Source organism: Ornithodoros turicata, unplaced genomic scaffold, assembly GCF_037126465.1.
Source record: "Ornithodoros turicata isolate Travis unplaced genomic scaffold, ASM3712646v1 Chromosome12, whole genome shotgun sequence".
Classification (NCBI taxonomy): Eukaryota; Metazoa; Arthropoda; class Arachnida; order Ixodida; family Argasidae; genus Ornithodoros; species Ornithodoros turicata.
This window is the reverse complement of record NW_026999301.1, coordinates 835,049-847,164: the sequence shown is the minus strand read 5'-3', so window position 1 is coordinate 847,164 and position 12,116 is coordinate 835,049. Positions and strand designations below refer to the sequence as shown.

General features: G+C 46.2%; 1 protein-coding gene across 1 annotated transcript; it reads left to right on the top strand.

Moving 5' to 3' along the window:
* Positions 1 to 614: 614 nt before the first annotated feature.
* LOC135371698 (uncharacterized) lies at positions 615 to 1,702 on the top strand. The gene has a single exon (XM_064605672.1). It carries the CDS (start codon positions 788 to 790, stop codon positions 1,700 to 1,702), a length of 915 nt encoding a protein of 304 aa, XP_064461742.1. The 5' UTR covers positions 615 to 787.
* The last annotated feature ends 10,414 nt before the right edge of the window (positions 1,703 to 12,116 follow it).

The following is a 12,116-nucleotide window of genomic DNA, read 5'->3' as shown; positions in this document are numbered from 1 at the left end:
ATCTCCCAGAACGGCTGTCGAAGAAGCTGCCCAAGAAGAGGGCTGAAAGAAAACGACCACACGAGAGCCCTGTCACTGATGTGCCAACGAAGTACGTTCGGCGTGAAGGTGGGAACGACGTTGAAGTCGCCGATTTCAGCAACGAACCTGACACCGCCTGCGAAGAGCACGGCGACGTCAATTTCAGATGCATTGTCCCTTTGGACCTCCGCACTCCCTCGAAGTTTTGGGCACGACAGTTGTTCCCAGATACGCCTGGGGTTGTGTACTCTGTCGGCTCACTTGTCACGGGATCTGAAGTCGACATAAAAACAGAGAAGATCGTCGTTATGTTGCCGGAACAAGATTCGAACGAAGTGACCGGAAAAGCTTATGTGAGAGGAAAGCTGTATTGCAAACGTGCGCTCAGAACCAGAGATGACGCTGAGGCACTGCTTGCAGACGTTGCGAGTTGCAGTTCATGCAAGGGAGCGCTGGACCAAAATGACCTGCCCACCTGTCACATCACATCCCCAATGTGGCAACAGCTGACCGTTACAGAAGGCACATACTTCAGCAAGAAGTGCAAAGGATCGGGACAAACAGAAGGTAAGAGTGTGTCATATGATTGCATCTTGGGTGATATAAGCTGCATACGACTTATGCATTTTTCATTCTTCCAGGAGCAGCGTGTATTCACTGCAAGTACCTACGGAAAGTGCTGCTGACGAGGAAGTCGCGTGTGGAAAAAACAGCCCCCTTCAGGACACTCCCTTCAAAACGCACTGCTTCCTCCAGGACACTCGTCATGAAGCTCAGGGCAGTGAGGAGAAAAGCCAAGCGACTTCAATGCAGGGTGACTAACTTGAGCAGAAGATTGCAGTCTTTGCAAGCAAGGACAGCAGCCATTGAGGAGTCCACCCTTGAGAGTCAAATTGCTGATCTGCCGCAGAAGCAAAAGGAATGTGTTAGACACTGTGTACAAGCTGCCAAAAAAAGTGCAAAGGGAATGCGGTACAGTAAGGAATGGATTCTGGAATGTATCCTTATGAAGCTGAAAAGTCCTCGTCTGTACAAGCACATGCGAAGGCAACAAATTCTTGCCCTTCCAAGTGAAAGCACACTAAACCGCTATCTCCGGCGCTACAAGACCTGTTTTGGCTTCAACGAGGAGATTATGCGTGCTCTGAAAACGAAAACACGGAACATGGGAGAGTTTCATTGCCATGGTGGAATCCTAGTAGACGAAATGAAACTTTCTGAGCATTTTCAAGTGAAGTCTTCAGGCAAGATTGATGGGTTTGTTGATCTTGGGCCTTTCACGCCGGAAGCTGAACGCCGGTTGCCGTGCAACCATGGTATGGTGATTATGTTCGCACCATTCGTTGGTAAATGGACGCAGATTCTTGGTGTCTTTGCCACGAACTCTAACGTCAAAGGTGACCTCCTCGCCAAGATTCTCATTGAGGCCATAATTATGGCTGAAAATGCTGGCCTGTTTGTTGACTTCATTTCGTGTGATGGAGCCACCTGGAACCGAAAAATGTGGCGTCTCTTTGGGATCGGAGCAACGGCTAAGAACATTCGGTGTAGTTCTACGCATCCTGTGAATCCTGAAAGGAAGCTGCACTTTATATCAGACTTCCCTCACCTTATCAAGTGCCTCCGCAACAGGCTTGTCCAGCAAGGCTTCAACACACCGCAGGGACGGGTAAGCGTATAAAACAAAATTGTTAAATAATAAATATGGCTGGTTAAGGATTTATGCCGGGACATGTCTAATCACAGCCTTTCGTTCAGGTTCTTATTGACTATGTGGTGCAGGCATACAAGTTGGATGCCAACAGCGTGACTCTTCAAGTGATGCCAGGCATAACACGGAGCCACCTGTACCCAAATAGCTTTGAGAAGATGCGGGTAGGCTTGGCATTCCAGCTATTCGGTGACAAAGTCCTGAGGGGTCTGAACTTTTATAAAGATGATCTGCAAGCTGCCTATGGAAACATTGATGCAACCGTCGATTTCTTTCGGTAAATATTTATGTTGTGCTTGCCTTGGTGGCCTTACCCTGTCAGCATGAATGTGGAATGCTGAAAGATGTCCCATTTATTTTTTTGCAGCATGATTAATCAGCTCATCCGTACGATGACCTCCCGCTACCCTGCGCAGGCCCTCCGCCCCAACTCATCACAGGCAAAGGCACTGCAAGACTTTCTGCTCTACTTGAACACTTGGGAGGCCCACACAAAAGGTGTGGGGTTCTTGAGTGAGCCCACAGCAGTGGGCCTCAGGGTAACGATTAGCAGTACGCTGTCCTTGCTAACATATGTTACCAAGAAGCTAGGCTTTTCATATCTCTTGACATCCCGGACATCTCAAGATCCAATTGAAAATCTCTTCGGCATTGCTCGCCAGGCATGCGGCTCTAATGACCATCCGACGCCGCAACAGTTTCTCTCAACAATTACATGCCTGAGCTTTTATAATGTTGCGAAGCCACCACAGCATGTCAACAGCTGCAGTCCTGAGCTCCTGGATTCACTGTTGTGCCCAAGTGACAGTGTCACAACAACTGCACTGCCAGGCAACAGCGTCGGTAATGAAACAGGGGAAGACGACGGAAACAATGGAGCAGTTCACCTCAGAAGCGTGCCAGTTAACCACGATCATGATCCCCTTGTGATGCAAAAGTCAAATGGACAATTGATATATCATATGGCTGGATATGCTGCAAGAAAGCGGGTGTTAAGCTATAAGTGTGACGACTGCTCTGGGCAGCTCCTCACGTCTGCAGAATCAACAGGCCCTCTAGCGTCGTTCACCAGATCCCGTGACAATGGTGGCTTACTGTACGCATCCCCACGGCTTTACCAGTTTGTTGAAAATCTGGAAAATATTTTCACAGAATGCTTCAGCAGAAATGAGCTCCACAAGGAGAGCATTCTTGATGTGCTTGACATTGTTAAGAAAAACCACTCAGTCAGTGTCGGGTGCCCTACTCATAGCAGTCAGCTCTCAGCTGATATTGTTAGCTTTTATCTGCACACTCGCTTGCACTTTTTTACAAAAGCTCTAAATCAGTCAAGGGCAGAGAAACGGCAGAAGATGAAATACCTGAAAATGAGACGTGTGACTTAGTCCAAGCAGGACAGCTCATCTGGTGTGTAAATAAGAAGTGTTTGTTTTATCGTTTTTACTAAATAAAACTGTTTCCTGGTGCTTTTATCTAATCTTTTGCCAAATGTCTTGTATATAAATATAAGAACGCTTGTTTCTCTAAATTTTGTGATGTGCCATTCTCGGTAGTGATAACAAGTGGAAGTCTTTCAAGGACTATAGGGCATAGATATTTTTTAGGCCTCCCAAGGCTGAATAACAAGCAGACAAATTCATGGCAGGCGCGTTCGAGTGAAAAAATGGGCGAGTGCCTGCTTCAAAGCGAACCTGGAGCACGAAACTTTTTCTTGCTTACGCAATGACAGTATACCGTAATGCACGGAAATTTTAGCCATTTCAGTGTACTTATCACAGCTATTCCTTGCTCAGGGTCTTAGTTGCACTTTTATTGCGTATCTACTGCGCGATCTTCCTGAGCGAGCATATGGAGCCAAGCAAAGCGTTCAGGGGAATCCGTCGGTTGCGCCCTCCAGCGGCTTCCACGCAAAGGATCACCGCTCCGCTCGCCAGTGAAGGCACTATCCCTTTTCTAGATCACTGTACTATAAACGAATATCTCCCATACCTAATATTTTGTTTGTTTTTCTTTCATCTTAGGTTCCAGGCTTCATTTGTGGTGTTTTTAGCAGTGACAATTTCATCTCCTGATATGCTGTTTATGCTTTAGAGTTTCGTTTCATATTCGACCCTGGAGGCACACAACTCCAGGAAAACTTGTCATTCAATTCTTGCAGGTTGTTTGCCGGTCATCCACCAACACCATAGCACTGGTCATTATCCATGCATATACAGGGTGTTTTGTTTTTTATTCGTCACAGAATTTTTGTTTAAAAAATAGCGGGACGAAATACATGCCGCTTTTGAGTTGGTCATGCGAATATTATCTCGAAGAAAGTATGTAACTATAAGATCATTAATTACCTCAAATTCATTAATTCTCTAATTAAGGAAGTTACTCATCGTTGAAAGCCATTCTATGTTTAGGAAATTCTTAAACGCGCACGTGTGTTGAAATCTGAATATAGTCCAATTGCCGGGAGTAGACATCTTTACTAGTTTGAACCGCACCGGCTTTGTTATGTTTGTTGAAAGCCGGTGCGGTTGAGACTAGTAAAGGTGTGTTGAAATATCCGACGCTGAATGTCGCTATGCAAATGAGCCGAAACAAGAAGTACGCCATTTCCGAGCGCAGAAATGACGCGACTTTCGCCTTATCTGGGTTGGAAAGCGGTCTATCTGACCAACAGATTAGCGCCCACACCAATCAGCTCGATCGCTCCAAAGCACTTGGTCCTCTCACGTGGATTGCCCGTCGCTCTTTCTGCGCTCGAAAAGTGCGTAGCAAATAGTGCATTTTGTGTGTGCCGGCGAAAAGCACACAGTCAGAGAGGGTGTTTTCAATCGCGGAATTGCGGGGCTTATAATGCGCCCGAAGCATGGCAGACTCAACCCACTCATTCTGGACAAGTTTATACCGTAAAACTCTTTAATTTCGCGAGACCTTAATTTTCGCAAATCTTGCGAATCGAGAAAATTCGAGGAACCTGTGGAGTGCGCGAAATTTAGTTGTTGCGAATATATCCCTACTCGATTCGCGAAAATTTAGGGCTGCGAAATTAAATGATTTTACAGTATTTATTCATGATAACTACAGCCTCTGCAAAAATACTGTTCAATGACGTGGCGGGTGCGCCTTATGTCATATCGTTTGCTAACGTTAGCATATTTATATGGTTTCCCAAAAAGAGCCACTGGATCAGTGGACAGAGCTTTCACGCGTCGCTGTCCTGTGAACATTCGATCAGCACTCGTTATAACTGTTACGTGTAGTTGCCATTAAAGGGATGGCTCGTCGTTCTGATTATCTAGCTATGTTGTTTTCTCCAGCGCTTAACGCGCACTTAACGCGCCCAGTCGAAGTTCTTGGGCGACGACCTTCTTGAAGTGCTTTACTTCTCCTAATGTTCCTTTGTGTGTTCGGTTTTCTTTCATAATACTATCCAGTGCTGACGCACTTGTTTTGTGCAAGGTACAGTAAATACTGCCACCGTCGCGTTGACTATGATGGAGAAAATACCCCCGCTCTGATGTGTTCGTGCGTCCTCGTTGGAGAAGAGAACATATTCACAGCCCACGGGGCGCACGCCGATATGATAGCATCGGCGTGACGCCGCTGACGCCGACGCCGCCGGGCCTTCAACGTGCTCTACGCCGCCGCCAAAAAAAATGCCCACGGCGCACACCTCTACCCCTGTGTTCAAAACAGACACTAATGCCGATGGCGCTGGCGCTGTCTTATGTGACAATGAGAGCGTAAAGTTTCGTTTTCAAACTCGAGTGAAAGCCGCAAAGCGTGTCAATTTCGACACTCGGGGGAATTATTTGCGATGCGAATTATCGTTCCTTTGTAAAAGAAGTTGTGCTAAGGAACTCATGATCATTGTAAATGGCGGTTTTCATGGTAACAACGTGCAGTGCTCGTATACCCTGCCGCCTGTAGGTCTGGGCCTGGATCTTGAGCTGCGCATAGCGATCGTTATAGCTATTACTTGAAATTACCGCGCCGCCACGCCACGGAACGTCACTGAGACGCAATGAAGCTCCGCCCTCTCGTAGCGCGCGATATTTCACCGGAGATAGCGCTCGTTAAGCGCGTAGCGATCGTTATATTTTAACGCAAACCTTCGGCTCGCGTTATGTGGTAACGCAAATATGGCTGACGTCGTTAGTGTGATTGCAGCTACTCTTGTTGCTAGAAGCTTCAGACGGGAGCGAGTTTTTCGCTCGCCCGAGGATGCTTTCGCATACGACGAACAACAATTTCGAGACTTCTTCCGTCTTCCGAAAGACGCCGTACGTGCGCTGTGTGATGAGCTGCGTGACATTCTCAGTCCGAGGACTGCGAGGAGAACAGCGCTTTCTGTGGAAGCTAAGGGACGCAAGGGCCTATCGTCACAGACAGTAAAATGTGCTGTAATTATGTTTTGCAGGTGCTGACCTGAGATACAATTTGTTAGTCTTGTTGTACACGCACTTGTAGAGAAATTACCAGACACCCTTTAATACTCACGTTTTTCCATTTATCTGCTGTTTTTGCAGGGCCTGCTGCATTTAATTTTTCACATAAAAATTTCCAATGCTCCTGCCTTATCTGTATAGTAAAATTTGGCGTCAGTTTATTGTCGAGTAGAAGGGGGTTTTCTTCCATATGAGTAAGCAATATATCATATTGTTCTCGGGATGTTTTCTGACTCCTCGCTCGACTGCCCATTACACAAAATCCATGTGGACGAGTTAGAACAAGTGACGCGTGGATCGAACACGACAGATTTGCAGATGCACGGTCAGTCGTCTGCAATGAAGGAATACCAAAGCAGACGACAGACACCGGACGTAAATAAATAAAGGAACGTTTGCAAATTTTAATTTGTTGCAGGCAGTTAATATTGGCTCTCCCAAACAAATGACTTGTCACCACATTTATTATCCTGAACTTTTACATGAAACATAAACGCGTTGGTACAGAGGTAAGAAGCAGACGACAGTTTTACACCCAGTGACGAGCCTACGTCGCTCGTAGTTCGTCGATGAAACACCGTATCTTCAGTCGGTTCAAACATTACACAAACAGGAAGGTGATTACATTTACCAGTGACTGCATGCGCTCCGAGACTTACAGACATCAACACATCAGCAAATAGCGAGAGCACACACCTTGCAGCAGGCTATGCGAAACCCGTACGCGATCGGAGACCACTTCGTCACACCACCATGGTGGTGACTGGAATTGGTGGTAATCGTGTATGCATACACGATTACCACCAATTCCAGTCATCATAATAACAAAGTATGTTCTCAACGAGCAACGAAGACGTACTGTGATGATGCACATCACCGCTGCCCACCACATTTTGACGGTATTGACACCGGCAGTTGACATGTCCACAGCACAGCAAAGCGCAGCACACTACTTCGCAAACAGGTTTATACAACTCTCCGGTACAAGGCCACCATCACTCTTCCTGCACAAACATTTATGTGGTCTCGTGAAACTATTTCGTGGTCTTCTAAAGGTATAGCTATAGCCACCTAGCAAATAACTGCGTAACTTATTGACGCCCTGCCATTTTGTTTGGCACATAACACGAACGTAAACAAAGGCGAGGAGGAGGAGGAGGAGTGTCGTTGGGAGGAACCCGAGAGGTCTGCCTGCCTGATTAGGCGGCATGTTTCTCGGGAAGGGAAAGGTGGTGGAGAGGAGGAGGGGAAAGGGTGAAGTGGAAGACCGAGCGGAATCCGCTCGGGGGGAGGATAGCTGCGTCCATGGGCCGACTTCAGGGGAACTGTGCCGGCATACGCCTATTACACATCTGAGGGAAACCCAGGAAAAACCCCAGACGGCACAGCCGGCCCGCGGATTCGAACCGCGGACCTCCCAGTCTCCAAGCGCACGCGTTACCGCTGCGCCACCGGATCTGGTTAAACGGCGGCAAACAAAGCATTCGCCGGACGCTAATACTCTCGCGACCAGCGCCATTCTTGCTGGCTGGAGGGGATGGGAGGAGCCGCGTTACGGATAGCGCACCTTATGAAGAAATTTAACGCAACGCGCGTTACGAGGACCCGATAACGCTCGCTAAATGTGGGCGGAGCTTGAGAATAGCGAAGAGTTCAAGATCGAGCCCCTGGTGTCTCTGAACCACACCAGACCGCTCTAACGGTCACGTTAAAACACTACTTCTGTCTAGTGCGCACACCAAGCATTCTAGAAGGCACTAGAATCATTCTGGTGTCGTAGTAGTCCACTCTGGTGTTGACATCAGGAGAACTCGACAGCACCAGAATCACCCTGGTGTCACGCCAGAAATTTTTGATCTGCACATTACAAACATCAAAAGAGTCTAGTGTTAACGCCAGGAGCATCAGGAAACACCAGAATAATCCTGGTGATTTTTTCAATCGGGTTGGGTGTTCAATTCAAGAAATTAACTTTCCGTTCATTGAAATGAAATAAAAATGTTACCAATATGTGGCAAAAGTTATTGGCAGAAAGAATCCCCTGACGGCATTTTTCTCTGTAAATGTATGACCAGAACACCCTCCACCGTTATTTCTATTCAGCACCACCAGGGCGCGCAGGCCTGAATAGCGTTCAAGTTAACTTTGATGCCCGCTGTACCGACAGTGCTTTTAGCTTTACATAGCAATTTTGCAGGCGTTCATGCAAAAATCATATTGTGAAAACGATGAAAGGAATTACATGTAGTATTAGAAAAAGTCGCCCGTTCTCGCACCGATGTCCCAAGAAGTGACAGCGATAGCTTTGTCGTCCTCGAGCAATAAGGGCGGGATGGGGCTCACAGTTGTGTTCCGCACGCACATGTAGACAACTTGGTTTTTCGTGAGAATTTCTTTACTCAAGGAGGGACGCACACCCTTATGGTCAGTAAGGTACGCTGCGAAGCCGAGGCTATGAAACTTGTTGTCAATGTCCTTGGTGAGGACAAGGTTAAAGGTCAGATACGCTGATTTTGATGTGTCGCAGAACTGAGCGATACGCGCTGTGTGTTCATTAGCGAACACTGAATATGTGTGCGAAATATGTTGGTCCAACTGTTTGTAGTTTTTTTTAGAGAAACAACTTTTTTTAGTTTCCCCGCCTACCCGTCAGATAGTCAGCAAACCTTGCGCACGGGCGCATCGACGTCGCTGCTCTAGGTTTATGTGTCTTTGGCTTGGCATGGACTCTTGGCTTGGCCGCTAGCTTCTTCGGTTTCTTTCTCTGTGCATCGTACATTAGGAAACACCTGTTTGGTATTGCTAAGCGGGAAACGAAGCATATAAATATTTCTTTGGCACGACGTCGTTTGGAGAGCACACTTCCTTGTGCTGACTTTGCCTTTTATGAGCTGAAGGGATATGAAATGTGATACGCCACGGCAAAGTTGTCCAGAATGCGACAGTGCTACGTTGTTAGAACAATTCATCGGAGCATTCAAGTGTTGCCTACCATAACTGCCAAAATACCAAGCAGTGCGAAGCTCTGACCGCGACAGCCGTGCGGACTCAGCTCCACTCTAAGGATTTCGTCCACAAATGTTATAGGTTACGCGCGACTCCAGAGGCGATTTGGAATATCGGCACGAAATCTCTGAAGTGAGATACCCGGCACACAAATTTTGAACGTACCACAAAGAGAGAGAGAGAAAAAAAAAACGAGAGCAAAAGGTAATTAGCGATCCAAGTTTATGTTTATGGGGAATATAAAGCTCCTAAAGCGAAACATATATACGTCAAAATAGGAAGCTTCACGAATCGATTGTGAAGCTGTCCTACTGCGCTTCCTGTGATGTACGAGTAACGATTAAGAACACAACAGTATTGATTACCAACTTGTGAATTACCACAGTAGCACGCTGAAGGCGGGAATGAAGCAGGGTCTTGCATCTGCTGCTTGAAGGAACTGCTGACACGTCACTTGCAGTCTAGCTGCCACCAACAGGCATGACAATGTGATGTTATAATTTGAGAATTCACCTGTACTCCACTTTTCATGGGCGCTCTCATGAATACATCTTGGCACCACTCTTAAATCTCCCCTCAACATTGCAACCCCTGCTTCCAGGGTGGAAAACAAAGGTCGCCATTCCGATTAACTGCTATCTCCCAGTTCAAGCGCTTTTGCGGTCTAAACACTGTTTCCTTTCGATTGGATGGTACAAGCTTCACAGTCTGATATAGAAGGTACGTTGCATTCATTCAGTTAAGTTGCCCTTTGCCCATTTTTGTTACTGCTAGTTGGATTACTGCTGGAGCTACAATCCTTTCTGACACGCAGAAGCTGATGTCGTCTCCGATAACGTTTTAGACTTTTCACTGTCATCAATGTCCATTGAGGAAGGTGCCTTTACTATCTGTGAATGTTTCATTGAAGAATAGCCCAGAATTCATGTTAGCATTCTCTGCTCTTATTAATTCACTGTCTGTGTTCTGAAAAATGGGAACTATTTATTTGTCACAACCCCGCACTGGATGGTGGTACTGGATTGGCATGTAAGCTTAAATGTCTGCATTCTACAATAATTGTGTTGCACTTGGTGCATTACTCTGGGCAATGCCACATTCATTACACTTTGTTGAGTCGACTGCACAAATACTGTGTGCATACTGCATACGTGCTGTTAACTAGGCAAAATTATCTGAGCAGTGCTGCTAGTCTTTTATCCAAAGTTCATAATATTACCGCAAAATCATAGTACGTAGAAGAGCAATGTGCAAGTATCCTGCGATGGAGATTGACAACTGAAAGTAGACGGTTGAGAGCATATAAATTTTAATGAGACGAGACTTTCGTGCAGAGGGCTGCACTTCTTCAGGTCTAACATTAAGTTACCAAATTCCAGAATATATAAGACGTGTTGTAAGGTAGAGAGCGAGGGTTGGCACAAACATAAAGAAATACAAATACATATATGTATAATAAAATAAAAAGAAGGTAGGACTCGATCAGTTTCAAACAGACAAGGGATGATCAAGGAGGTGAACCCGAGACAGGGATGAAGAGACGACACAACAAATTCTCAAACGCAGCAAAAATGTTAATGTACCTATGCCCTATATATCCAAAAACCTCCGGAGAGGAGGAACATGAAGTAAGGATGGCTTACTCACACAATTGCCACGTGCAGCAATCTCTACCGACTCCCTCAACAACCTTCGCCAAACATTCTTTTCTTTACATACTACCCTGGTTTCAGGGAAAACAGGTTTACAATTGTTGCATTCACGAAGGTGCTGGATAAGTTCACTTGATACCAGGCCCATGTTTTAGCATTGACAAGGGAGACAACGGATGAGTTGACAAGACACTGCAGCAATGTTTCCCTGAATGTCGCCCGTGAATGCCTTTTATGCCTGACCTCACCACTGTGCTCATTCATGTATTATGCTACAGTGTCTTGTCAGTTCATCATTTGTCCGTTTGAAACTGATGGAGTCATACCTCTTTGCGGATCTCTTGATCTCAGCTTCGCGTTCATTAACTTTCGGATCTTCTTGGCTTCGTCTCATCGCAATCGCTTTGCATTGTCTTACTGTCGGGTCATGTTGTCTACGTGAAGCCAATGCGCGTTTGAGCTGCTTATTCATTCGATGTCATACCAGGGCACAGTGAGCGGGTTTCGCCGCCGCGAAAATAGTGTCGCCGCTGGCATTTCCCTCCAAATTCCAGCTATATGATTTTCATTGGCTCCGGTCCCCCACGTGATCTTCGTCGATCATGATTGGCTGAGGCTCATTTAACCGGTGGATTCCCTAACGTTGATCGAATTCTGACTGTTGTGCAGCTGGCGTTCATAGCGGCAGACGGTGATTTCGTTTCGTGGAAAATAACGAGTTTTAGCAGATCGGAAGTCATGATAAGTCAATCACCTGATTGCTTTGAAGTCGTTGTTGACCTTTGATTTGACAGCTTTCTTTATGATATCGTTTGTCATAACGTGCTGCCGATGTGCTAAAACTCCCAAAAGCGTGTTTCTTTTGCATTCGAAATGGAGTCGTTACCCAAGCAGCACAATGTACTGAAAGTCGAGTGCAATAGGGGTGGACGGGTAGGTGGAAGACCTTGAACAGACTCTTGAAGCTAAGGAACATTGATAACACACATACCGTCCACCCCTATTGCACTCGACTTTCAGTACATTTTGCTGCTTGGGTATCCTTCGTATGTTGCAATGCTACTAATGCTATCGCATTTCACACGCGTTTTGGCGGTGCGCCAAAGATCACACACATCTTTTAACAGTGCATATTCAAACTGAATCTTTTGTCATTGGAAATGAGCCGTTCGGACGCCTATAGCCGACGACGCGTAAACAGTAAATGGAGTATCTGACCTCGATGGAGACGGCGGTCAAGTTTTCCGCTTCTTCTAAAAAAGTGTTTGATAGGTGGGTAAACGG